The sequence below is a fragment of the Pongo pygmaeus genome, chromosome 5 (assembly GCF_028885625.2).
Source record: "Pongo pygmaeus isolate AG05252 chromosome 5, NHGRI_mPonPyg2-v2.0_pri, whole genome shotgun sequence".
In the NCBI taxonomy this organism is placed as follows: domain Eukaryota; kingdom Metazoa; phylum Chordata; class Mammalia; order Primates; family Hominidae; genus Pongo; species Pongo pygmaeus.
The window spans coordinates 89,334,411-89,361,252 of NC_072378.2; the positions used below are offsets into that span (position 1 = coordinate 89,334,411).

At 47.1% G+C, this 26,842-nt stretch overlaps 2 protein-coding genes, 1 non-coding gene and 1 pseudogene across 14 annotated transcripts in view; 3 read left to right on the forward strand and 1 right to left on the reverse strand.

Moving 5' to 3' along the window:
* MDN1 (midasin AAA ATPase 1) overlaps positions 1 to 19,456 on the reverse strand; it is a 186,391-nt gene extending 166,935 nt beyond the window's left edge. For 2 of the 3 annotated variants that reach the window (XM_054491121.2, XM_063666411.1), the window contains exon 1: positions 10,988 to 11,336. In XM_054491121.2, the coding sequence (XP_054347096.2) occupies positions 10,988 to 11,089 (102 nt within the window). In that variant the 5' untranslated portion in view covers positions 11,090 to 11,336. Of the gene's footprint in view, positions 1 to 10,987; positions 11,337 to 19,435 lie in introns of those variants that run through there. The other variant, XM_054491122.2, reaches the window with a different exon arrangement.
* Positions 6,186 to 6,973, forward strand: LOC129038321 (protein PIMREG-like; annotated as a pseudogene).
* On the forward strand, positions 14,796 to 14,899 carry LOC129039788 (small nucleolar RNA U13). Its single transcript, XR_008503487.1, has one exon. It is a non-coding gene; the product is annotated as a small nucleolar RNA U13 (small nucleolar RNA).
* Positions 19,457 to 21,365: 1,909 nt separating the features above from the next.
* CASP8AP2 (caspase 8 associated protein 2) overlaps positions 21,366 to 26,842 on the forward strand; it is a 46,859-nt gene continuing 41,382 nt past the window's right edge. For 2 of the 10 annotated variants that reach the window (XM_054491127.2, XM_063666429.1), the window contains exon 1: positions 21,400 to 21,582. The gene's annotated coding sequence lies outside the window, so the exon portion shown is untranslated. Of the gene's footprint in view, positions 21,624 to 21,812; positions 21,852 to 23,783; positions 23,841 to 24,827; positions 25,003 to 26,842 lie in introns of those variants that run through there. The other 8 variants (XM_063666422.1, XM_063666424.1, XM_054491123.2 and 5 more) reach the window with 8 other exon arrangements.

Genomic DNA, 26,842 nt, shown 5'->3' on the forward strand with positions numbered 1-26,842 from the left:
TTGGTCTTTCCACTCCAACTAGTAGGAGTTGAACATCTCCTACACAGAAAAACTCCAGTAGTTATTCTTTGCATAGCTCACGAAATTTGCTTAAGAAAACACAGCTTTACATTCAGCCAGTACTCACCAGACCCCATATCCCTAGAGCTGTTCCCTCCATTCCAACACCCTTCCCAGCATATTCCAACTACCGCCCCAACTCTGAGCTCTGTCTTCTCAGCTCAGTAGGACCACCATTGCTGAACTTCGTTCTTCCTCTGAGTCAGTCCTATAAGTGATTCCAGGTAGACAGCCGGAATCATTCTAGGGCTCACCTTGTTTCCCATTTTTAGGAATCCCAATCCTATGCTACCTACCTTTCATCCAATGTTTGAACGTTTTTCATATGGATGTTTTCCTCTTTTTCTAGTTGTTTTGGCAACAGAGCTAATCCAGTACCAGTTATTCTATCATGAACAAAAGTATATATATTTGGCTGGGCACCGTGGCTCACGCCTGTAATCCCAGTACTTTGGGAGGCCGAGGCGGGAGGATCACCTTAAGCTCAGGAGTTTGAGACCAGCCTGAGAAACATGCTGAAACCCCATCTCTACTAAAAATACAAAAATTAGCAGGACATGGTGGTGGGAGCCTGTAATCCCAGCTACCAGGGAGGCTGAGGCGGGAGAAGCACTTGAGCCCAGAAGGTCGAGGGTGTGGTGAGCTGAGATCGTGCCCCTGCACTCCAGCCTGGGTGACAGAATGAGACCCTGTCTCAAAAAAAAAAAAAAAGTATGTATATTTGACTTTCCTGTTACAGCACTGTTTGCATAGCTTCATATATATTTAAAACTTTTTATCTTCCCGGATTTATAGAGAAAAGACTATATATACAAGACTGAACACAGTGGTTGACACCTGTAATCTCAGCATTTTGGGAGGCCAAGGCAGGCAGATCACTTGAGCCCAGGAGTTTGAGACCAGCCTGGGCAACATGGCAGAACCCATCTCTACAAAAAATACAAAAGTTAGCCAGGCTTGGCTGGGTGCAGTGGCTCACTCTTGTAATCCCAGAATTTTGGGAGGCCAAGGCAGGTGGATTACTTGAGGTCAGGAATTCAAGACCAGCCTGACCAACATAGCGAAACACCATCTCTACTAAAGGTACAAAAATTAGCCGGGCATTGTGGCACATACCTGTAGTCCCAGCTACTCGGGAGGCTGAGGCAGGAGAATCACTTGAACCCAGGAAGCAGAGGTTGCAGTAAGCCAAGATCCTGCCACTGCACTCAAGCCTGGGTGCCAGAGCAAGACTCCCTCTCAAATAAATAAAATAAAATAAAATAAAATAAAATAAAAAATTAGCCAGGCTTGGTGGTGTATGCCTGTAGTCCCTACTACTCATGAGGCTAGAGTTGGGGGAAATCACCTGAGCCTGGAAGGTAGAGACTGCAGTGAGCCATGATTGTACCACTATACCCCAGCCTAGGCAACAGAGTGAGACTCCGATTCATTAACAAAAAAAAAAAAAAAAAAAAAATTTAAGTTTGGAAGATTATGTATCAAAATATTAATATGGGCAGTCCCTGACTGAATGTTTTTCTTACATGTATTAATTTCCTGGAGCTGTCATATTAAAATACCACAAACTGACTTAAAAAAAAACAAGGCCGGGTACAGTGGCTCACGCCTGTAATCCCAGCACTTTGGGAGGCTGAGGTGGGTGGATCACCTGAGGTCAGGAGTTCAAGACCAGCCTGAGCAATATGGTGAAACCCCGTCTCTACTAAAAATACAAAAATTAGCCGGGTATGGTGGCAGGTGCCTGTAGTCCCAGCTACTAGGGAGGCTGAGGCAGGAGAATTGCTTGAACCCGGGAGGCAGAGGATGCAGTGAACCGAGATCGTGCCACTGTACTCTAGCCTGGGCAACAGAGCGAGACTCTGTCTCAAAAAAACAAAACAAAACAAAAAACAAATTAAAAAGACAGAAATATATTGTCTCACAATTCTAAAGTCTGGAAGTCCAAGATCAGGGTGTCAGCAAGGCCATATTCCTTTGAAACTTATAGGGGAGAATCCTTCCTTGCCTCTTCCTAGCTTCTGGTTGTCATCATCAATCCCTGCTGTTCCTTGTCTGGCAGATTTATCACTCCAATATGTATTTCTGTCATCGCCACATGGCCATCTTCCCTTTATTTCTTTCTCTCCTCTTCTTATAAGAACAGTCATATTGGGCTGGGTGTGGTGGCTCACGGCTGTAATTCCAGCACTCTGGGAGGCTGAGGTGGACAGACCATTTGAGGTCAGGAGTTAGAGACCAGCCTGGCCAATATAGTGAAACCACATCTCTACTAAAAATACAAAAATCAGCTGGGCATGGTGGCACACACCTGTAATCCCAGCTGCTGAGGCAGGAGAATCACTTGAACCAAAGAGGCGGAGGTTGCAATGAGCTGAGATTGCACCACTGCACTCAAGCCTGGGCGAAAGAGAAACAGTCATATTGGATTAAGGCCCTATCTAATTATCTCATCCTGACTTTATTACATCTGCAAAGACCTTATTTCCAAATAGGGTCACATTCAGGTATTACAGGCTAGGACTTCTACATATATTTTGGCAGACACAATTTAACCCACAATACGGGTGGTGCTTTCCTGAATTTTCCTAGTATTCTGCATGAATACTACTAGTTAATGAAGTTTTAAAAAATTATAAATGTTTTACTAAAACCCATGAAAGGGTAAATGCCAGGCCTGCAAGAAAAGGGACCAGCTAGGCTAGGACACCTGTGAGTATCTAGAGGGTGGGTGGGGGTTATAGGAAAACTACATAATCAGCTTTCTCCTTCTCTAAGCCCAGCGGTCTTGCTAATCAAAGCATCTTTGACCATGTCAGCTGGCTTGCTATTGTAGGAAATAAAAACAGGACAATGAATGCTAAAGGATTTACTTCCTTTTATTTTATTTTATTTTTTTTAAGATAGGGGCTTACTCTGTCGCCAGGCTGGAGTGCAGTAGTATGATGTCGGCTCACTGTGACCTCTGCCTCCCTCTCAGGTTCAGTTCAACCAATTCTCCTGCCACAGCCTCCCAAGTAGCTGGGACTACAGGAGTGCACCACCACGCCCAGCTAATTTTTGTATTTTTAGTAGAGACGGCGTTTCACCATATTGGCCAGGGTGGTCTCGATATCTTGACCTCGTGATCTGCCCACGTCGGCCTCCCAAAGTGCTGGGATTATAGGTGTGAACCACCGCGACCAGCCAGGATTTACTTCTTAAACCTGTGATTACTCCCATAACATTCTTAGGAAATCCTGCCTTTCTCCTTGGGAGACTGGGACCCACTGGAAAAGGGAAAGGACTGCATTCCTCCTGGCTACACCTTTGTATTTTCTCACTTCTCTTAACATTCTATGAAGCTTAAATGGGTTTTATTTAGGTGGCTGGGATACAAGCAAGTATGAGGAAAGCTGAAGAATACTGATTACTTAACAAATACAAACACTTTTTTTTTTTTTTTCTGAGATGGAGTCTCACTCTGTTGCCCTGGCTGGAGTGCAGTGGCCTGATCTCGGTTCATGCAACCTTCGCCTCCCGGGTTCAAGCAATTCTCCTGCCTCAGCCTCCCGAGTAGCTGGGATTACAGGCATGCGCCACCACACCTGGCTAATTTTTGTATTTTTAGTAGAGACGGGGTTTCACTATGTTGGCCAGGCTGGTCTCAAACTCCTGACCTCGTGATGCGCCCACCTTGGCCTCCCAAAGTGTTGGGATTACAGGCGTGAGCCACTAGCGCCCAGCCAAGAAAAAACATTTTCATTGGCCGGGTGTGGTTACTCACGCCTGTAATCCCAGCACTTTGGGAGGCCAAGGCAGGTAGATTGTCTGAGCTCAGCCACTGCACTTGGCCAGGAAAAAACATTTTTAAGGTGGCTCAGCTCTTCTCTTCCCACCAAAAATACCAACCAATTCCATTCCTTTGCTATAACAAAATTCATCAATTTCCCAATAATTAGCCAACAAAAATAGAAAAGGAAAAAAAGTCTTCATATTTGTATGTCTGTATGCTTAACATATTGAGTTTTTTACTGTTTTGAGTAATGAAATTACTACATTGTCATATTCAACTGCTAACTGATCAGTTAACCCCTCTCAAAGCAGAGTTAATTAAAAGGATAAGGCAACTGCTAACTGATCAGTTAGCCCTTCTCAAAGCAGAGTTAATTAAAAGGATAACCTCAGTGTTATTATTTATAATTATATGTATCGGCTGAAATGTGTATTTTCAGCTAAAGAGAAACAATTCCTAAACTACTCTATAAAACCTAAGCAATTAAGCTGGGTGCGGTGGCTCATACCTGCAATCCCAACACTTTGGTAGGCCAAGATGGGAGGATGGCTTGAGCCCAGGAGTTCAAGACCAGCCTGGGCAACATAGTGAGACTCCCCATCTCTACAAAAAAAAATTTTTTTTTTCTTTTGAGACGGAGTTTCATTGTTGTTGCCCAGGCTGGAGCGCAATGGCGCGATCTCGGCTCACCACAACCTCTGCCTCCCAGGTTCAAGAGATTCTCCTGCCTCAGCCTCCCCAGTAGCTGGGATTACAGGCATGTGCCACCATGCCTGGCTAATTTCTTATCTTTAGTAGAGAAGGGGTTTCTCCATGTTGGTCAGGCTGGTCTCGAACTCCCAACCACAGGTGATCTGCCCACCTCGGCCTCCCAAAGTGCTGGTACAGGCCTGAGCCACCGTGCCTGGCCACAAAATTTTTTTTAGAAATTAGCCAGGCAAGGCTGGGCGCAGTGGCTCATGCCTGTAATCCCAGCACTTCAGGAGACCGAGGCAGGAGAATCACCTGAGGTCAGGAGTTCGAAAGCAGCCTGGCCAACACGGCAAAACCCCATCTCTACTAAAAACACAAAAAATTAGCTGGGCACGGTGCCAGGTGCCTGTAATCCCAGCTACTTGGGAGGCTGAAGCAGGAGAATTGCTTGAACCCAGGAGGCGGAGGTTGAAGTGAGCCAAGATCATGCCATTGCACTCCAGCCTGGGTAGCAGAGCAAGACTCTGTCTCAAAAAAAAAAAAAAAAGAAAAAGAAATTAGCCAGGCGTGGTATTGTGCACCTGTTGTCCCAGCTACTCAGAAGGATGAGGTGGGAGGACCATTTGAGCCCAGGAGGTCAAGGCCGAAATGAGCTATGATCACTGTACTCTAGCCCAGGCCATAAAGGGAGACCCTGTCTCAGGCAGGGGAAGCATTAAAGCATCATCACTGTCATCATTTGCTTAAAACACTGAAAGTTAAAGCTATATTCTGCCAAAAATAAGTAAGTATGCCTGTAATCCCAGCATTTTGGGTGGCCAAGGTGGGAGGACTGCTTGAGCCCAGGAGTTTGAGACCAGCCTAGGCAACACAGCACAAGACCTTGTTTCTACCTAAGATGTAAAAAAAAAAAAAAAAAAAAAATTTAGCCAGACGTGGTGGCATGCCTATAGTTCCAGCTACTGGAGGAGATGGGGAGGGTCCTAAAGTAAGATGATCAGTTGAACCTAGGATGTCAAGGCTACTGCTCTCCAGACCCTGTCTTAAAAAATAAAAAAGAAAGCATAAACCAAAAATAAAATTCTAAGCCCCCCCAACCAACTGAATGAAGGTGAATCCTTCTCCTCTCAGTCAAGTGCATTCTAAAGTAAACCTGAAACACTAGTTCAGGCCATGCTGGGAATGGGTGGTCAGACACGCCTCATTATACTCTCTTCCCTTTGGAATTCTGGCACAGCTACCAGCATTAACATTAAAACAGAGACCTTAGGACTGACAAAACAGACTACTGGTAGCAATAAGATACAAATATGACAGACGGCAAACCCTGAAAGAAGTATTTCAGGAGTATTTTAATCCCCCCTCCCTTTTTTTTTTTTTTTCGGTAGAGACAGAGTCTCTCTGCTATGTTGCCCAAGCTGGTCTCAAACTCCTGGGTTCAAACAATTCTCCTCTCTCAGTCTCCAACAGGATGTGATGACAGGCATGAGCCACCACATTTGGCCCAAAATATATAGCTTTGACAAATTTTGAAATGGCCCTGCGAAGTTGTCTCTTTAAGTCTTATAAGAAACATTTAACATTTATAGTGCTCGGCTTCATTCACATGTTGGGGGTGTTGAGGTCTAGTGGGCAGAGTAGACTCTTGGCCAGACAGATGGTTTCTCAGTGGCAGAATGCGAGGGCCTCCATGCACCATAGATCTCTCCAGCACCAGGGGCAGCTGCTGGACAGCAAGGAGCGGCAGCCTATGGTCAGCCATCGGGAGATCTCCGCCATGGCCCTGGGTTCTCTGTGCAGACAGTTTCAATGGAGGCTGCCCCTAAGAGTCGTCAACCTCAACCTCCGGACAAGCACCTCCTAGAAACCCCTAGAAACCAGGGTCAGGGCAGTAAAAGACTCCAGGCTGCAGCTCGCTCAGCTAAGAGCACCCTGGGTGCCATGTCACAGAGAATCCAGGAGTCCTGCCAAAGTAGCACCAAGTGTCTGGTGGAGACCCAGGTGAAGGCCAGGAGGAGGAAGAAAGGGGTACAAAAGGGAGGGCAGTGTCTCCCCAACTCACAGCCTGAGCCAGAAGAGGATTCAGCTGTCTGGAGCTGCCCCTGACCACTCAGCCACAGACCCCTGTGCATCACCACCTCTCTACCTGCACGGGCTCACGTGCCCACTCTTTATGGCAGTGGAGGCGGGAGACTGCCTTCCAGAGCCCCTACTCCTCGATAGAGCTCCTCTGCTCTCCCAGCAAGTCTGATAGTGACCTAGAGCCTATGGGGAGCAGGAATTCGGCATCTCCAGAAGCTGTCCCAAGAGCTGGATGAAGCCATTATGGTGAAAGAGAGTGGTGACATGACACTCTCATTCATGATTGAGGAAGTGCCCTACAGGAAACAAGCCCTGTCTGACCACCAAGGCTTCATACCCAAGAATGTCTGTGCTTCCCCATGAGCTTCCTGGCAGAAGCTCCCAGAAGTCATCAGTACCCCTGGGCCACTGCTAACAAAGACCTGACTAGCAAGGAGCCCAGAGCCCCCCTGCTCCAGCCACATCTGGACCCATCAGTGACTGCCTGCCACAGCCTGAGAGTGTCTTGGGGAGATCTTGCAGAGGTGGGGAGAATTGTTCCTTCTACTCACCAAGGGGACTCTTGGGCTTAGTAATGCATCATATACTTGACCTTGAGCCTGGTATTTGCTTCATCTACAGTGTGAAGAGCCGGCATCAGATGTTTAAGAGCTCTGGACTCAAACCAGGTGCTTGGTTTTTGGGGAGTCATCCACAGAGTCACTCGCCCACTGTGTTTCCAGTGCCAAGGCCCTTGGGGGCACCACTCTCATCCCTGCTTTCCCTACCAGGGACCTGGAGGAAGTCATAGGAGATAGTTCCAGGCTTAAACCCTGGGCTCACAGGTACCTATTTATATGCTCAAGGCAGAGCATTGTGGGTGTGCCAGGAGGGGTAGCCCTGTTCAAGAGCAATTCCTGCCCTTTGTAAATTATTTAAGAAACCTGCTTTGTCATTTTATTAGAAAGAAACCAGATAGCATTGCTTTCTTATAATAAAGACCAGATAACACTGCTTTCTCATAATAAAGACTGTTTTGTGGCTGGGCGCAGTGGCTCACACCTGTAATCCCAGCACTTTGGGAGGCCGACGCAGGTGGATCGCCTGAGGTCAGGAGTTCGAGACCAGCCTGGCTAACATGGTGAAACCCCGTCTCTACTAAAAATACAAAAATTAGCCAGGCGCAGTGGCAGGCGCCTGTGATCCCGGCTACTCGGGAGGCTGAGGCAGGAGAACTGCTTGAACCCAGGAGGCGGAGGTTGCAGTGAGTTGAGATCGCGCCACTGCAGTCCAGCCTGGGTGACAGAGCAAGACTCCATCTCCGTCTGGGGGTAGGGGTGAGGAGACTGCATTTGGGAAAAAATAAATAAATCATTTACAGGCCAGGCTTATAATCCCAGCACTTTGGGAGGCTGAGGTAGGTGGATCACTTGAGCCTAGGAGTTCTAGCCCAGCCTGGACAACAAAGCAAGATCCTATCTCTTTAAAAAATAATAAAAATTTTTAAAAAAGAATATTTGCAATCTGTTCTCTCTGAAATCTGTTACCTGGAGGCTTCATTTGCATAATATGAACCTTGGTCTCCACACCCCTATCTTTTTTTTTTTTGAGACAGAGTCTCGCTCTGTCGCCCAGGCTGGAGTGCAGTGGCGTGATCTCAGCTCACTGCAAGTTCCGCCTCCCGGGTTCACACCATTCTCCTGCCTCAGCCTCCTGAGTAGCTGGGACTACAGATGCCCGCCACCATGCCCAACTAATTTTTCATATTTTTAGTAAAGATAGGGTTTCACCATGTTAGCCAGAATGATGTCGATCTCCTGAGCTCGTGATCCACCCGCCTCAGCCTCCCAAAGTGCTGGGATTACAGGTGTGTGCCATTGTGCCCAGCCTCCACACCCCTATCTTAACCTAGACGCTCCATTCTATTGATTCCAGGGATTTAAATAAACTCTCAGCCAATTGCCAGTCAGCAAATCTTTGAATCCACCTGTGACTTGAAGACCGCCCCCACCCCACCCTTCAAGGTGTCCCAGTTTTCCAGACCAAACCAATGTACATCTTACATGTACTGATTGATGTCTTAGGTCTCCCTAAAATGTATAAAAGCAAGCTGTAGCCCGACCACCTTGGGCACATTTTCTCAGGATCTCCTGGGGCTGTGTCATGAGCCACGGTCACTCAAATTTAGCTCAGAATAAATCTCTTAAAATATTTTAGAGTTTGACACTTTTCATTGACAAAAGTATCACAATTTGTGAGTACCTTAATCTGTTAATACAGTCAATAAACATTTACTGCCTACTGCATATCAGACACTGTACTGGACACTACAGCTACACAGTCCCCTTCTCTGGACATACTCTCAATCAACTACTGAGAATCAGTTAGTTGAAACAAAGGTTAAGAGGAAGAGGAAAGGGTAAAGTCAGAAAAGTCTTCCTGGGGAAGACCATTTCAAAAGCAGTCTTCCAGAACAAACAAGTTAACTGAGCAGGGCATAGAAGAGAGATGCAGCCTTCTAAGGAAAGGAAATGCAAAGTCAATGAGGCAAGTAACAGCAAGGAATGGCCCAGACAATAACAACAGACATTAACAACGGGAGGTGACTCCAGTCAACAACAGTAGAGGGTAACAACCTGCGGTCATTGCAGGCAGCTTAGTGTTGCTGAAATAGCAAGCCCTGAGCAGAAAGTAAACAACCAGTCTGGGGCAGGGTTTCTTTCTTAATTTTGCACCACTGCCATTTACGACGGATAACTCTGTTGTCGGGGGTTGTCCCATACATAACAGAATGCTTATCAGCGTCCCTGGCCTTGGTGCACTAGATGCTAGTAGCACCCCCATAATGAACAGTTGTGATAACCATAAAGGTCTCCAGATTTGTCCCTGGGAGCAAAATTGGCCCCACTCCCCAGAACAATTGGGCTGGAGATACATCAAAAAAATACTTCAGGGCAGGGCGCCGTGGCTCATGCCTGTAATCCCAGCACTTTAGGAGGCCAAGGCGGGTGGATCACCCGAGGTCGGGGTTTGAGACCAGCCTGACCCACACAGTGAAACCCCGTCTCTACTAAAAATACAAAATATTAGCCAGGTGTGGTGGCGCACGCCTGTAATCCCAGCTACTCGGGAGGCTGAGACAGAAGAATCGCTTGAACTCGGGAGGCGGAGGCTGCAGTGAGCTAAGATGGTGGGCCATTACACTCCAGTCTGGACGACAGAGCGGCACTCCGTCTCAAAAAAAAAAAAAAAAAAAAAAAATTTAGGCCGGACACGGTGGCTCACTCCTACAATCCCTGCACTTTGGGAGGCCAAGACGGGATGATCACTTGAGCCCAGGGGTTCCAGACCAGTCGGGACAACAAAGGGGGACCTTACAGCTACCAAAAAAAAAAAAAAAAAATTTAATTAGCCACACCTGGGACCACACTCACCTGTCCCGTGGCTCACGCCTGTAATCCCAGCACTTTGGGAGGCTGAGAAGGGCGGATCACGAGGTCAAGAGATCGAGACCATCCTGGCCAACATGGTGAAACCCCCGTCTCTACTAAAAATACAAAAATTAGCTAGGCATGGTGGCGCACGCCTGTAATCCCAGCTACTTGGGAGGCTGAGGCAGGAAAATCGCTTGAACCCGGGAGGCGGAGGGTGCAGTGAGCCGAGATCGCGCCACTGCACTCCAGCCTGACGACACAGCGAGACTCCGTCTCAAAACAAACAAACAAACAAAAAAATGTCTTCAACTCAGGTAGAAGGAGTCAATGAGAAGGTTCTTAAAAGCCCGAAGACCTATTTCCCAGAAAACTCTAATTAACCTTATAATTTGTATAGTTAGTTACACTGAGTATTCACTGTCTTGCTTTGTCCTTCAGCTGTTTTAAGTGTTTCCGAACTGTCTCCAAAAACAGATGCAAATTTCCCTCATGGCAGAGATCGTAACGAATTTATCTATCCACTTTCTCAGAGCGCCACACCGTTCCTTACGCACAGCAGGAATGCAATCAGTATTTGTCGATGGTTCACCCAAACTAACAGGAGTGGCTGCACTACGCACACTTAGGTGATACGTACACTTGTCAAAACGACAGAAACGCAACCTCAAGTTCAGATAAACAAACCACATTCCTTTCGGAAGGCCACCTCTGCCACAAGCAGCCAAAGCGGCGCTTGCATAGGGTACTGGAAGGCTCCCCCAGATAAAAACAAGACCCCTTCCAATCGCCTCAAACACGCTCGGAAACCTCCACGACCTGCGCCAGCCCAGAGAAGGGGGCCAGCTTGACCTGAGGCTGCACCACTCTCCCCTTAAAGCGGCGAGTATCGGCGGGGGAGCGCAGGAAGCTTACTAGTGGGGCGACCCAGTCGGTCCGGCGCTTTCCCTCTCCCTTCACGTCTTACCTGCTTGGCCAAGAACCTGCCCAACTCACTGCGGCTCTTCTCGTTCTTGGCTGCGATTAACCGCAGCGGCGCGGCTGCCACCTCCAGCAAGAAGTGCTCCATGACCCAGGGCCCTCACCCTGAGCGGCCACCTGCGCTCCCTACTTCGCGGCCAGCGTCCCCAAGCCGCCGAGGTCCCAGTGCCCGAGCAGCCACCAACTACGCCCGCAGGAAAGCCGTCCTCAGCTCCAGCGCCGACACCGGGAGAGGGGCACCACACGTGCGTGAGCACACGGCGTTGGACGTCATCAGCTCGAGACGGCTACGCGGCGCCCTCCCGGCCTCGGCCCCTCAGCGGCGGAAACGCCGGTCTTCGCTGTCCCGCCTTTTCCGGGAGGGAAATGGAAACAAAAATCTAGTCGGTTTGGATGCATGAGTGATGGGGGCTGGCGAACACAGCACGTGGTGGGACAGAGAGAAGAGTGCGTTAGGCCGGGGAGGAAAGGGGGGGCGTGTGATTCTCAGCCCACCGTGCCTTCCTTCTGCCTGAACACACGGAAAGATCAGATGTGAGAGAAAAGCTGATTCTCGGCCGGGCGCGGTGGCGCATGTCTTTATCCCAGCATTTTAGGAGGCCGAGGCGGGCAGATCACTTGAGGTTAGCAGTTCGAGACCAGCCTGGGCAAAATGGTGAAACCCCCTTCTCTACTAAAAATACAAAAATTAGCCGGGCGTGGTGGCGCGCGCCTGTAGTCCCAGCTACTCGGGAGGCTGAGGCAGGAGAATCGCTTGAACCCAGGAAACGGAGGTTACAGTAAGCTGAGATCGTGCAGCTGCACTCCAGCCGCGCGACACAGCGGACTTACTGTCTCAAAAAAAGAAAGAAAAGAAAAGCTGATTCTCCCCTTCTAGTTAGCGGTGGCAGTTACCCCGTGTATAGGTAGGGGTCAGCAGTAACCTTAGTTCTTGCCTCCTCAGAAGAAAGAATTCCACGAAGGGCATAAGGCAGGAGAGACCTAGACAAGTTTCAGAGTAGAAGTAAAAGTTTATCAAAAAGCTTTAGAACAGGACGGAAAGAAAAGGAGGAAAGTACAACTTGGAAGACTGCCAAGCAGGCGACTTGAGAAACCAAGTGCGCAGCTTGACCTCTTGACTTGAAGTTTTTATATGTTGGCATACTTTGGGGAACTTGCATTGCTTCTCCCCATTCCTGAGATCTTACTGGGAAGCTACTGATCAGTTTCAGGTGTTTACTATTAGGAGACTGCCTTTCGCTGGCCCCGGTGAACGTTAGAGAAACAGTTAAGAACCGCCTGACCATCATTTGATTGTCACCCAATAGTCCTGGTGTGTGTGGGGTGGGGCGCGCTCTCCTGTTCTGCTCATACCCAACTAGTTAACATTCTGCCGCAGCAATTCGCCTTGTAGGACTCAAGCCTGCGGAAATCCTCACATAAGTGTGACAGAGACACCCCTTGCAGTTTTCTTAATACAGATATTGGAAGAAAATGTTCAATTGGGAATATTAAACTATGGGGTGTAAGTTATAGAATATTCTGGAAGTCATAAAAAATAGTAGAGTCCATAACACTAAAAGTGCACTTGTGGGCTGGGCGCAGTGGCTCAAGGCAAGGCAGGCAGATCACGGGATAAGGAGTTGGAGACCAGCCTGGCCAACATGGTGAAACCCTGTCTCTACTAAAAATACAAAAATTAGGGCTGGGTGCCTTGGCTCACGCCTGTAATCCCAGCACTTTGGGAGGCCGAGGCGGGCAGATCACCTGAGGTCAGCAGTTCGAGACCAGCCTGACCAACATGGTGAAACTCCGTCTCTACTAAAAATACAAAAATTAGCCGGGTGTGGTGGTGCATGCCTGTAATCCCAGCTACTCAGGAGGCTGAAGCAGAAGAATCGCTTGAACCCAGGAGGCGGAGGTTGTGGTAAGCCGAGATTATGCCATTGCACTCCAGCCTGGGCAACAAGAGCGAAACTCCGTCTTTTTTTTTTTTTTTTTTTTTTAAAGGGGGGCCAGGCGTGGTGGCTCACGCCTGTAATCCCAGCACTTTGGGAGGCCAAGGCGGGCAGATCACCTGAGGTCGGGAGTTTGAGACCTGTCTGGCCAACATGGTGAAACCTTGTCTCTACTAAAAATACAAAAATTATCCGGGCATGGTGGCGGGCGCCTGTAATCCCAGCTACTCAGGAGGCTGAGGCAGGAGAATAGCTTGAACCCGGGAGGCGGAAGTTGCAGTGAGCAGACATTGTGCCAGTGCACTCCAGCCTGGGTGACAAGAGCGAAACTGTCTCAAAAAGAAGAAAAAGACAAAAAAAAAAAAAAATGTAGTTAGTTATGTAGTGATAATGCACCCTGGCAACTATTCTCAGGAATCTGTTGAAAGAGGTGCCCCCTGAAAAAGGAGGATAAAACCAAGAAAGAAGACGACACGGGATCCAGGAAATAAGAGATTTAGCACAGAAAGAAAAAGTAAAATAATCCTGTGGATCGTAATCCTAATCCACAGGATTATTTTAAGTGTTTAAAGTTAAGGGAAATCCCGGAACTTTCATCTGGGCAGCAGCAGGAAGATGAACAGCTCTAGGGTGATTAAATTAATAGATCAGGTTAGTGGTTGCCTGAGTTTGGGATTGGAAGAGAACACAACGTAAACAGCCAGGAGGCAAAATTTGGGGGTAATAAAAATCTAAGACTGGGCAGGGCACACTGGCTCATGCCTGTAATCCCAGCACTTTGGGAGGCTGAGTCGGGTAGATCACGAGGTCAGGAGTTCAAGACCAGCCTGGCCAAAATGGTGAAACCCCGTCTCTACTAAAAACACAAAAATTGGCCGGGCACGTTGGCTCACACCTGCAATCCCAGCACTTTGGCAGGTCAAGGCGGGCAGATCACCTGAGGTCAGGAGTTCGAGACCAGCCTGGCCAACATGGTGAAACCCCGTCTCTACTAAAAATACAAAAATTAGCCAGGCGTGGTGGCACGTGCCTGTAGTCCCAGCTATTTGGGAGGCTGAGGCAGGAGAATCACTTGAACCCGGGAGGCAGAGGTTGCGGTGAGCCGAGATTGTGCCACTGCACTCCCGCCACTGCACTCCCACCTGGGCGACAGAGTGAGACTCCGTCTCAAAAACAACAACAACAAAAAAATACATATATATAAAAATTAGCCAGGTGCAGTGGCAAGCACCTGTAATCCCAGCTACTCGTGAGGCTGAGGCAGAAGAATCGCTTGAACCTGGGAGGTGGAGGTTGCAGTGAGTCGAGATCCCACCATCGCACTCCAGCCTGGGCGACAGAACGAGATTCTGTCTCAAAATAATAATTAAAAAAAATGATGATGATAAGGAAGGAATAGAGCATATGTAGTATAGATGAAATAAGGTTGACAGTGTATTAGTAATTATTGAAACCAGATATTGGGTAATAGGAGTTTATTGTATTCTTTTCTCTCTTTTTTTCTGAGACAGAGTCTCGCTTTGTCACCCAGACTAGAGTGCAGTGACACAATCTCAGCTCACTGCAACCTCCACCTCCTGGGTTCAAGCGATTCTCCTGCCTCAACCTCCTGAGTAGCTGGGAGTACAGGCACACTCCACCACACAACCCGGCTAATTTTTTCTTTTGTATTTTAAGTAGAGACAGGGTTTCACCACGTTGGCCAGGCTTGTCTCGAACTCCTGACCCCAGGTAATCCACCCGCCTCGACCTCCCAAAGTGCTGGGATTACAGAGGTAAACCACCGTGCCCAGCCTATTGTACTCTTCTTTTACTTTTGTGTGTTTGAAATTTTGCACTAAAAAAATAGTATCTTTGATCCTTTTGTAGTTCATAAGCATGATGATTGGGTTTTCACACACATGTGTAATATGTGCCTCCCTCAAACCATGTTATGACCTCAGCATATTACCTGTCTGATATAAAAATATGTATATATTTTAGAAATAGGGTCTTACTCTCTCACCCAGGCTAGAGTGTACTGGTGCAATCATAGCTCAATGTAACCTTGAACCCCTGGGCCCAAGCAATCTTCCTAAGCAGCTAAGACTACAGGAACCTGCTACCACACCCAAATTTTTTTTTTTTTTTTTTTTTTTTTGAGATAGAGTCTCACTCTGTCACCCAGGCTGGAGTGAAGTGGTATGATCTTGGCTTACTGCAACCTCTCCCTCCTGGGTTCAAGCTATTCTCCTGCCTCATCCTCTGGAGTCTCTGGAGTAGCTGGGATTACAGGCATGCACCACCACACCTGGCTAATTTTTTGTATTTTTTAGTAGAGACAGGGTTTCACCATGTTGGCCAGGCTGGTCTCAAACTCCTGACTTCAAGTAATCCGCCCGCCTTGGCCTCCCAAAGTGCAGGGATTACAGGCGTGCACCACCACACCCAGCTCTTCTTTTTTTTTTTTTTTTTTTTTTTTAATAGACAAGGTCTCAGTATGTTGCCCAGGCTGGTCTCCCACTCCTGGGCTCAAACAATCCTCCAGCCTTGGCCTCCCAAAGTGCTGGGATTATAGGCATGAGCCCCATGCCTGGTCTTAAATGTGTTAAGTTGTCTTAAGTCTTACGCTACTTTCTCTGCTGGCAGTGCCCACCCAACAGCCATTGGTGACCTCTGAAAATTAATATTTTTGAAAAAAATTATGAGTGTCATGTAAAGAGAACTTGGGTATCAACTTGTAGATGCCACCATTGACCAAAGATGATACAATCTGAGCTTTAATAAAGATAGCAATTATAATGAATCAAAACCTATTAGTTTAACCCATTAATATATACTAATAATTTTAAATATTTGTTGCCTTTGGAGAGTAAGAAGTCAATCTTGAAAGCTGATAAAGGGAGAAATTTAAAAATGTATCCTGCCTCTCATATGTGAATTGTACCACTGGGTAACTAAACAGAAGATGATGACAAGTGTCTCTTCCTGAGAATAGTCCACCTAATTTGAAAAAGAATTGCCAGTGTGATGGCTCACGCCTGTAATCCCAGCACTTTGGGAGGCCAAGGCGGGCGGATCACGAGGTCAGGAGATCGAGACCATCCTGGCTAACACGGTGAAACCCCGTCTCTACTAAAAATACAAAAAATTAGCCGGGCGTGGTGGTGGGCACCTGTAGTCCCTGCTACTCAGGAGGCTGAGGCAGAAGAATAGTGTGAATCCGGGAGGCAGGGCTTGCAGTGAGCAGAGATCGCGCCACTGCATTCCAGCCTGGGGAACAAAGCGAGACTGTCTCAAAAAAAAAAAAAAAAAAGAATTGACAAAATTAGAATACCACTATTTTGCAACTCTCAGTTAATCCATTAATCTTGGCATTAAATATCAATGGCTGCTAACATAGCAAAAGGGGCAAAAAAAAATAGACTTTAGATGGCTCTTGCTGAAAGAACATAATGCTACCTATAGTCTTACCAAAAGGATCAAACTTCTGATCCAGCTGTCAATTTTTTTTTTTTTGGGGTGGGGGGTGATGGAGCCTTGCTCTGTCACCTAGCATGGAAGTACGGTGGTGCAATCTCAGCTCACTGTGACCTCCAACTCCTGGGTTCAAGCGATTCTCCTGCCTCGGCCTCCCAAGTAGCTGGGATTACAGGCTTCCACCACCACACCTGGCTAATTTTTGTATTTTTAGTAGAGACAGGGCTTCACCATGTTGGACCAGGCTGGTCTCAAACTCCTTGCCTCAAGTGATCTGCCAGCCTCGGCCTCCCAAAGTGCTGGGATTACAGGCGTGAGCCACTGTGCCTGGCCCCAGCTGTCGATTTTTTAAAATGAAGAGGATAGAATATGTTAAGCTGCACCATGAATTTATAATCAGAAAAACTCAGACTGTGAAAGATTCTACAGATCAAAAACTCAGGTTTTTCAAGACATAAATTTAAGAAAAAACTATGGGAGGGGAAACTGTGAATTATAAGAAATGGCAAAATGATTTAAATGTTTGTGAACCTCCAAAATTCATATGTTGAAGTCTTAATACCCCAGTGTGATGGTATTTGGAAGTGAGACCTTTTGGAGGTAATTAGATTTAGATGAGGTTTTGAGGATAGAGTCTTCATAATAGGATTACTGCCCTTATGATGGGAGGGAAAGACTAGAGTCCCTTCTCTCTCTGCCACGGGAGGATACACTAAGAAGGTGGCCATCTACCAACCAGGAAGGGAGCCCTCACCAGACAATAAATCTGCTGGCTCCTTGATCTTGGATCTCCCAGCCTCCAGAACTGTAAGATATCTTTGCTTGTTGATTACGTTAAAGAGGTTCGGAACATGCAACCCCGAAATAGACCATTTTGACATATGATTATTTTGAAGTAAAGAAAAATCAGAACCAGCCAACTCAGTAAAACCTCTTTACCTCCCCAATTGCCTAAAATATAGTATAAACTTACCCTTTTGCAAAGGAAATTTATACTCACAAAGGAAATTTCTGTTAGTAAAGCTATCTGTACCAGGAAGAGAGCTACTCCAAGACAACTTTTTTCACTTAATAGACTGTTATCTGTGTCAATAAATCCACTGAGAAAGTTTATGTTTTAAGCCTCAGCCTCCCGAGTACCTGGGATTACAGGCATGCGTCACCACACCCAGCAAATTTTGTATTTTTAGTAGAGACAGAGTTTCACCATGTTGCATTTTAGTCTCCACTAAAAATACAAAAATTAGCTGGGCATAGTGGTGCACGCCTGTAATCCTAGCTACTGAAGAGGCTGAGGCATGAGAATTGCTTGAACCTGGGAGGCAGACATTGCAGTGAGCTGAGATCACAGTACTGCACTCCAGCCTGGGGACAGAGCCAGACTCCATCTGAAAAAAAAATGTTAGTTTTATTCAGTCTATAGTCTTACCGACGACTATAGACTGAGGTCTACAGCCCAGGGGCTGTCCTTCAGAGTTCTGTCAGACTGCTGCAGCACAGTATTTCAGCCCACTGTTTATATACCTGTGGTGGAGGTTCAGTATGTGCAAAATCACATTAAAGTTTCGGTGCAGGAGTATATCTAGTTATAGATTTCAGAGGCATGATCACTAACCCTATCAGACATTATCTCATGTGTAGGAAAAGGCACTATATTCCTCCTTTACTTTTTTTTTTTTGAGACGGAGTCTCGATTTGTTCCCCAGGCTGGAGTGCAGTGGTGCGATCTCGGCTCACTGCAAGCTCCCCCACCCGGGTTCACGCCATTCTCCTGCCTCAGCCTCCCTAGTAGCTGGGACTACAGGCACCCGCCACCATGCCCAGCTAATTTTTTGTATTTTTTAGTAGAGACGGGGTTTCACCGTGTTAGCCAGGATGGTCTCGATCTCCTGACCTCGTTATCCGCCTCCTCGGCCTCCCAAAGTGCTGGGATTACAGGCGTGAGCCACCGCGCACGTCCATATTCCTCCTTTAAGGAATATAGTGACTCAGGCAAGAGATGTTGGGGGCCGTGTGCTCTATCCTGGTTTGCTTTCAAAGCATCTTTCCAGAGAGCTGCACTTCCTCACAGAGTCAGGGGCTTTGTGAAATTACATGGCAAGCAGAAATGAACAAAATGGCTTCTTACCCTTTTTACTTTGTCTCACAATAATTAGAGCACTATGTTTAAATGTCACTTCAAGGAATTATTTTCTCTATGGTTACATTTCTCTCTTTTTACAGTTTAACTTTTTCAAATAATTTTCCATTTTAGGATTTTTTTTCTTTCTGATTTAACTCAGTCGTTGAATATGTGAAACAGTTACATGGTTCAAAATTGAAAGGGTATAAAAATATAAACTCAAAAATTAATTAATTAATTAATTTAGTTTTTCTTTTTCTCATCCTGTCTTATGGTGCTGAAAACTCAACAATTTAATTGGGGCCAGGCACAGTGGCTCACATCTGTAATTCCAGTACCTTGGGAGGCCCAGGCATGAGGATTTCTTGAGCCCAGGGGTTCAAGTTTACAGTGAACTATGATTGTGCTACTGCACTCCAGCCTGGGTGACAGAGGCAGACTGTGTATCTAACACCCTCTCACACCCAACTTATTTGAGTGAATTATATAGTATGTAAATTATATCCCAGAAAAGCTCTTATTAAAAAAATTAAAGCCGGCCAGAGGCAGTGGCTTACGCCTGTAATCCCAGCACTTTGGGAGGCCGAGGCGGGCGGAATACCTGAGGTCAGGAGTTTGAGACCAGCCTGGCCAACATGGTGAAACCCCATCTCTACTAAAAATACAAAAAACTTAGCCAGGCGTGGTGGCAGGTGCCTGTAACCCCAGCTACTTGGGAGGCTGAGGCAGGAGAATCACTTGAACCTGGGAGGTGGAGGTTGCAGTGAGCCGAGACCGCCCCATTGCACTCCAGCCTGGGCAACAAGAACGAAACTCCAACTCAAAAAAAAAAAAAAAGTTAATTAATTAATTAATTTTTAAAAAGCCATGCATATGTGCAAATAAAAATACATAAGTTAGGTGGAGTGGCTCATACCTGTAATACCAGCACTTTGGAAGGCAGAGGTCGGAGGATTGCTTGAGGTCAAGAGTTGGAGACCAGCCTGGGCAACAACATGGCGAGACCCTGTCTATATTTAAAAAAAAAAAGAAAAAGAGAAAGAAAGGCGAGTGTGGTGTTGTGTGCCTGTAGTTCCAGCTACCTGGGAGGCTGAGGTAGGAGGATTGCTTGAGCCTGGGAGTTTGAGGATGCAGTAAGCTATGATCACACCATTGCACTCCAGCTAGGACAACAGACTGAGACCTTGTCTCTAAAAAAATAAGAATAAAAATAAAGCCAGGCGCAGTGGCTCACGCCTATAATCCCAGCACTTTGGAAAGCCAAGGCGGGCAGATCACCTGAAGTCAGGAGTTTGAGACCAGCCTGCCCGACATGGCGAAACCCCATCTCTACTAAAAATACAAAAAATTAGCCAGGCAGGCCCCTGTAATCCCAGCTATTTGGGAGGCTGAGGCAGGAAAATCGCATGAACCCGGGAGGCGGAGGTTGCAGTGAGGTGAGATCATGCCACTGCACTCCAGCCTGGGCGACAAGAGCGAAACTCCATCTCAAAAAAAAAAAAAAAAAAAAAAGAGAATAAAAATAAAAATAAATTGGTTGATATGACAGTTAAGACTAAATGGAGTCAGGCGCAGTGACTCACACCTGTAATCCCAGCACTTTGGGAGACTGAGGTGGGAGGATTGTTTGAGCCCAGGAGTTCGTGACCAGCCTGGGCAACATAGCAAGACCCCATCCTACAAAAATTTTAAAAAATTAGCCAGGGGTGGCCGGGCGTGGGTGGCTCACGCCTTTAATCCCAGCACTTTGGGAGGCCAAGCTGGGCAGATCACCTGAGGACAGGAGTTCGAGACCAGCCTGGTCAACATGGCGAAACCCTGTCTCTACTAAAAATACAAAAATTAGCTGGGCGTGGTAACACATGCCTGCAATCCCAGCTACTCGGGAGACTGAGGCAGGAGAATCACTTGAACCCCAGAGGCGGAGGTTGTAGTGAGTCGAGATCGCGCCATTGCACTCCAGCCTGGGCAACAAGAGTGAAACTCCTTCTCAGAAACAAAACAAAACAGCCAGGGGTGGTGGTCGCTCGCGTCTATGGTTCCAGCTACTCTGGAGGCAGAGGTGGGAGGATCTCTCGAGCCTTGGAGATGGAGGTTGCAGGGAGCCGAGATCGCGCCACTGCGCTCCAGCCTGAGCGACAAAGCGATACCCTGTCTGAAAGCAAAAACAAAAAAAAAAAGCTAAGTGGACAAACAAGAGGAAATGGTTAGGGATGAATATAGGCAGACTATAAGTAGCCGAGGAAGGTGGCCTTATTTTCGCACCTATCAATGCTCAGGCTGAGCTCCTGAGGCTAGACCTACCGGCACCCCCCATTCCTACAGGTTCTATAAGACAAGTCTATCTAGAAGCTCTAAAAAGCGCTTCTCTCTCCTGCCCCGCTAGACTAGTATCCCCTCCTTAAGGCTCCCAACATCCGAAGCTAAGTCATTTGTCTGCCTATCATCCAGGAACGCGTCTGAGGGCAGGGAACAAATTTATTTATCGTAATCGAGCCCAGCACTTTGTCTAGCACGCAGCTGACAGCAGAATTTTAAGATAAAGTATTAAATAAATGACAGATCTCTCAAGGCTTCCTGTCTCTTTCACTAAAAAGCTTCTCTCAGGCCACGCCCCTACCTCCACTCAGGTCAGCCCCTTCCGTATTGAAGCCCCGCCCCATCGCCTTCCCCGCCACCTTACACCCCGCCCCTTTCTCTTAAAGCCCTAGGAAGATTACTGGAGTTTGGCGCCAACCGTGTTTTTTTTTTTTCCCTTCCAAAGGCGGGAACTAGTTGTGGGCGCTGCGACGTGCTTTGCGTCTGATATGATTGGCCGTAGGCACTCAGTCCCGCCTCCGTACCCTGATTGCGCTCTGGTATTGGTGGAGATGCCAGAGAGACCTCGGTGGGCAGAAAGGAACCGGGTTGTCTTGGGCCGGGCAGGGCGGGTAAGTTGTCGTAGGGGTCCGGTCCGTGAGGGACTGCTAAGGAAGAGGCTGCATGGCGCGGTAGTCCCCCGAGTGGAGGTCGGCTGCCCCTGGGAAACCAGAGAGTCGGAGGGAGTCCATCTGGAGCGGCCAAGTAGGTCGGGGAAGGGCCGCGCCTGACGTCTGGCCCCGCAGGTAGCCACGTTCCCTCCGCCCCCGGTGCAGCTTCAGGGCTTGCACCCTGCGTCCCTCTGTGGTCCCTCGAGAGGGTCTGGGCGGGGACTATGGGTGGTCGCGCCCAGGAGTTGTCCCTTCGGCCGCTCGTCCTGCCCCTCCCCCCCACCATCCAGTCTCTCCTTGGAATATACTCTTAAAATCTTTCAGATGGAGTTCTTTGGAGAAATCGGTTTCCTGGAGTGTCAGGTGATCATTGATGTTGATTGTTTCTGAAATGTTTATTTAGGCATCAAACCAACATGCCTAAATAAGTTTATTTTCATTTCTGCAGCGCCTAGATTCATTCCTAGCACATAGTAGGCCCTAACTCAGATGTGAATGTAGAATTCGCAGGAGCTGAGCATTTGTGCTTCAGGCATCAAGTTGTCTTTGACTCTTCGACTTTTCCTTGGTCTTTTTCCATTCTCCACACCTCCAGCAGCAAACCTTTCGCCTCTCCTCAAGGCCCTTCCCCCGATCTCCCTCAGCGCCTCTTTGACTGGAGGGGGACAGAGGCTTTCATGGCAGGGATTCTCCCATCTCCCTTCCTATCCCCGCTATGCCCTCCAATTATCTTTTCCTGGCGTTCCGTTTTACAAGAGATGGCCTTCTTTCCAAAAACGTTTATATTGTATTGAATATTCTTGATTTTGGCCATCTTGCTTTACAGACAGACCTGGGGTCTAATTTCAGCTCTGCCACTTACCAGCTGGTTGCCTTGTGCAAATTTCTTGATCGTCTGTGTTTTCCTCATCTGTAAAATGGGAAAAAGAATAATATGGACCTCATAGAACTCTGGGGAGGATTTAAACTAAGTGAATAATGTATTTAGACCATTTAGTTTAGTGCCTGGAACATAGTAAATGTGCCGTATATGATAACTTTTGTTAGTATTTGCCCCTTACCTCTTCTTCTGGGGTCTTGCTGTAAGACCCATGAGTGTAAAAATACACTGTCTTCTCTGGCTTTTTCCTGTTTTTTTCTACAAATGCTTGTGTTTTTCTCTAGATTTTATTTTTTGTATTTTAGCGTCTACATTAAGGACACATTCTCAGTTTTGTAGTGATTTTTTCTTTTTTCCTTTTTTTTTTTTTTTTGAGACTATAGCCCAGGCTGGAGTGCAATGGCAAGATCTCGGCTTACTACAGGTTTGACCTCCTGGGCTCAAGCAATCCTCCCACCTCAGCCTTCCAAGTAGCTGGAACTACAGGTGTGCACCAGCATGCCTGGCTAATTTTTATATTTTGTAGAGACTGGGTTTTGCCATGTTTCCCAGGCTGGTCTCGAACTCCTGGGTTCAAGTGATCAGACTGCCCTCAGCCTCCCAAAGTACTGGGATTACAAGTGTGAGCCACCCCGCCCGGCCACATTCTCTCAATTTTAAAAAGAAAACTTCCTTCAGACTGCCTATAACGAAAGGCTACGTGATCCTTCTCCTGTCTACTTTGCTTTCACATCTGAATCCATTGGAATTGTTCCAGAAAAGATTATGTATGAGTAAATCTGCTTACAAACTTTTTTTTTTTTTTTTGTCTGAGATGGAGTCTCGCTCTGTCGCCCAGGCTGGAGTGCAGTGGCGCGCTCTCTGCTCACTGCAAGCTCCGCCTCCCGGGTTCATGTCATCCTCCTGCCGCAGCCTCCCGAGTAGCTGGGACTACAGGTGCCCACCACCACGCCCGGCTAATTTTTTTGTATTTTTAGTAGAGACGGGGTTTCACCATATTAGCCAGGATGGTCTCGATCTCCTGACCTTGTGATCCACCTGCCTCGGCCTCCCAAAGTGCTGGGATTACAGGCTTGAGCCACCGCACCCAGCCAAACATTATTTTTTAAGACAGAGTCTTACTCTGTCGCCCAGGCTGGAGTTGCAGTGGCACGATCTCAGATCACTGCAGCCTCTACCTGCCAGGTTCAAGCGATTCTCCTGCCTCAGCCTCCCCAGTAGCTGGGATTACAAGTGTGTGCCACCATGTCTGGCTAATTTTTGTATTTTTAGTATAGATGAGGTTTCACCATGTTGGCCGGGCTGGTCTTGAACTCCTGACCTCAGGTGATCTGCCTGCCTCGGCCTCCCAATACAAACTCTTTTTCAGCATGATAGTTCTCAACTTTGAAAATTTTGCCTCTACACTTTCACAGGTGCATCACTTCTATCGGTAGCAATTCTCATATATGGAGATCCTCAAATGGGAGAAGGTGAGGAAAAGTGAAAAAGACCCATTTTCCAAGAGATTCTGATACATTTTTCTTCCTCCTCTCCTTCCTCTCCTTCCAGGAGAATCACTGGCCTATGTTATTTCAAGAGTGTAATCTCATCTATCACTAAGGTGCTAATGAGTCCCAAATTATAATACCTACCATGCCTTTTCTGTATGACATTTCCGGCTGTTGGACATCTTTTTGTTTTTGTTTTTTTTTCCCCTAGACGGAGTCTTGCTCTGTTTCCCGGGCTGGAGTGCAGTGGCACGATCTCAGCTCACTGCAACCTCTGCCTCCCAGGTTCAAGCGATTCTTCTGGGCTCAGCCTCTGGAGTAGCTGGGATTATAGGCGCACACCAACACGCCCAGCCAATTTTTGTATTTTTAGTAGAGATGGGGTTTCACCATGTTGGTCAGGCTGATCTCAAACTCCTGAACTCAGGTGATCCACCAGCCTCGGCCTCCCAAAGTGCTGGGATTACAGGCATGAGCCACCACGCCTGGCCTTTTTTTTTTTCTTTTCTTTTTGAGATGGAGTCTTGCCCTGTCGCCCAGGCTGGAGTGCAATGGCACGATCTCGGCTCATTGCAACCTCCGCTTCCCAGGTTCAAGCGATTCTCCTGCCTCAGCCTCCCGAGTGTGGGATTACAGGTGCGCACCACCACGCCCAGCTAATTTTTTTGTATTTTTAGTAGAGACGGGGTTTCACCATGTTGGTCAGGCTGGTCTTGAACTCCTGACCTCGTGATCTGCCTGCTTCGGCCTCCCAAAGTGCTGGGATTACAGACATGAGCCACCACCCCCAGCCGCTGTTAGACATCTTTATCTGGATGTCCTACAGATAACTCAACATGACTTCACTGGTTGTCCATTGCAGTTAAAGCATGACTATCCTCCAAAGCTAGAAACATGAGAATCGTCTTTAACAAATTGGGAATTTCATTAATTCAACAGATATTCTTTTATTACTTGCCATTCTGCTAGGCCTGCTGAGAGCTGGGGATACAGTGAGAGCTGGGGAACAGAACAGAGATGGTCCAAATCTTTATGGAGAACCATTGGGTGGTCCATTGGGTGAGATGGACATTTCTCCAGGAATCCCACAAAAATGGATTCATGAACTTCAAGAAGAGGTCATGTAGGGAAAGGACACAATGGGGTAAGAGTATATAACAGAGGGCCTGACTTAGTGGGAAGAGAGGGTGGACAGGGGAGACTCAAAATAACTTAAGCAAAATATCAAAGAAGAGCTAAATGAAAGTAGAATATTGAGGAAAGAATATTCCCTGCAGAAGCCCTGTGGTGTTTTTTTTTTTCGATGTATAAATAGTTTATCCTGTTCACATTATGCAGAATTTCAATGTCATTAATCCAAATGTTAGTACGGTAACACTAACACAAAGGAGAAAAAAGGCAGGTGGGGGGAGGTTCATAGTGTGGCCTGACATAGTCTAAGGGTTCTCTCCTGTAGTATGCATCTCCTGCAGGCAAGTATTAATATCACTTCATTGTTTGAAGGAGAGTACACTGTCCAGGATTCATTTATTGTTCAGGTGTCTTTTCCAAAGTATGAGAAAACAGGAATAAATTCAATAATGAATATCTGCAATTCAAACCAATTTAACTACAGGTCAATGGTGTCTTTCTTATCTATTATCACAAACATCCCAGTTGCCTCCATCTAAAAATTTCTTTCAAAAGTTAAGACACAATTAATTATACCTTATTCCTTCAAAAGCAAAAAAAAAAAAAAAAAATGTACCACTCAGCATACAAAAGTTACACATTAAAAGTGTATATATAGGGCCAGGTGCGGTAGCGCACGCCTGTGATCCCAGCACTTTGGGAGCCCGAGGCGGGTGGATCATGAGGTCAGGAGTTCAAGACCAGCCTGGCCATGATGGTGAAACCCTGTCTCTACTAAAAATACAAAAAATTAGCTGGGTGCGGCAGCAGGCACCTGTAATCCCAGCTACTCAGGAGGCTGAGGCAGGAGAATTGCTTGAACTCGGAGGGCAGAGGTTGCAGTGAGCAGAGATTGTGCCACTGCACTCCAGCCTGGGCGACGGAGTGAGACTCTGTCTCAAAAAAAAAAAAAAAAAAAGTGCATATTTCCTTTTTTTTTTTTGAGACGGAGTCTCTCTTTGTTGCCCAGGCTCTAGTTCAGTGGCATGATCTCGGCTCCCTGCAACCTCCTCCTTTCAGGTGCAAGTGATTCTCCTGCCTCACCCTCCCAAGTAGCTGGGATTACAGGTGTGCGCCACCATGTCTGGCCAATTTTTGTATTTTTAGTAGAGATGGCGTTTCACCATGTTGGCCAGGCTAGTCTCGAACTCCTGAACAAAGGTGATCTGCCTGCCTCGGCTTTCCAAAGTGCTGGGATTACAGGCGTGAGCCACTGCGCCTGGCCTCAAAATTTGTTTTTTATCCTGAAATCAGCAGGAAGCACTGAAGGGTTTTTTGTGTTTTTTTTGTTTTGTTTTGAGACGACGTCTCCTTCTGTCCCCCAGACTGGAGTGCAGTGGCGCGATCTCGGCTAACTGCAGCCTCCCCCTCCCAGCTTCCAGAAATTCTCCTGCCTCAGCCTTCCAGGTAGCTGGGATTATAGGCATGCGCCACCACGCCTGGCTAATTTTTGTATTTTTAGTAGAGATGACGTAGGCTGGTCTCGAACTCCTGACCTCAGGTGATCTCCTGACCTCAGGTGATTGCCCGCCTCAGCCTCCCAAAGTGCTGGGATTACAGGCGTGAGCCTGGACCACATCCAGCCTAAGCACTGAAGGGTTTGAGCAGAGTTGGGAACACGATCATGTTTGCATTTTTAAAAGACAACTCATGCTGATGTTTGAAGAACAATTTGAAATGGGGGAAGACTGTCCATTTGAATACACTTTCCATTAAATCTTGTTGACTACCTCTCAGATCTGTTTTTAGTGTTTTGTGGGTTTTTTGGTTTGGTTTTGTTTTGAGACAGTCTCACTCTTTGACCCAGGCTGGAG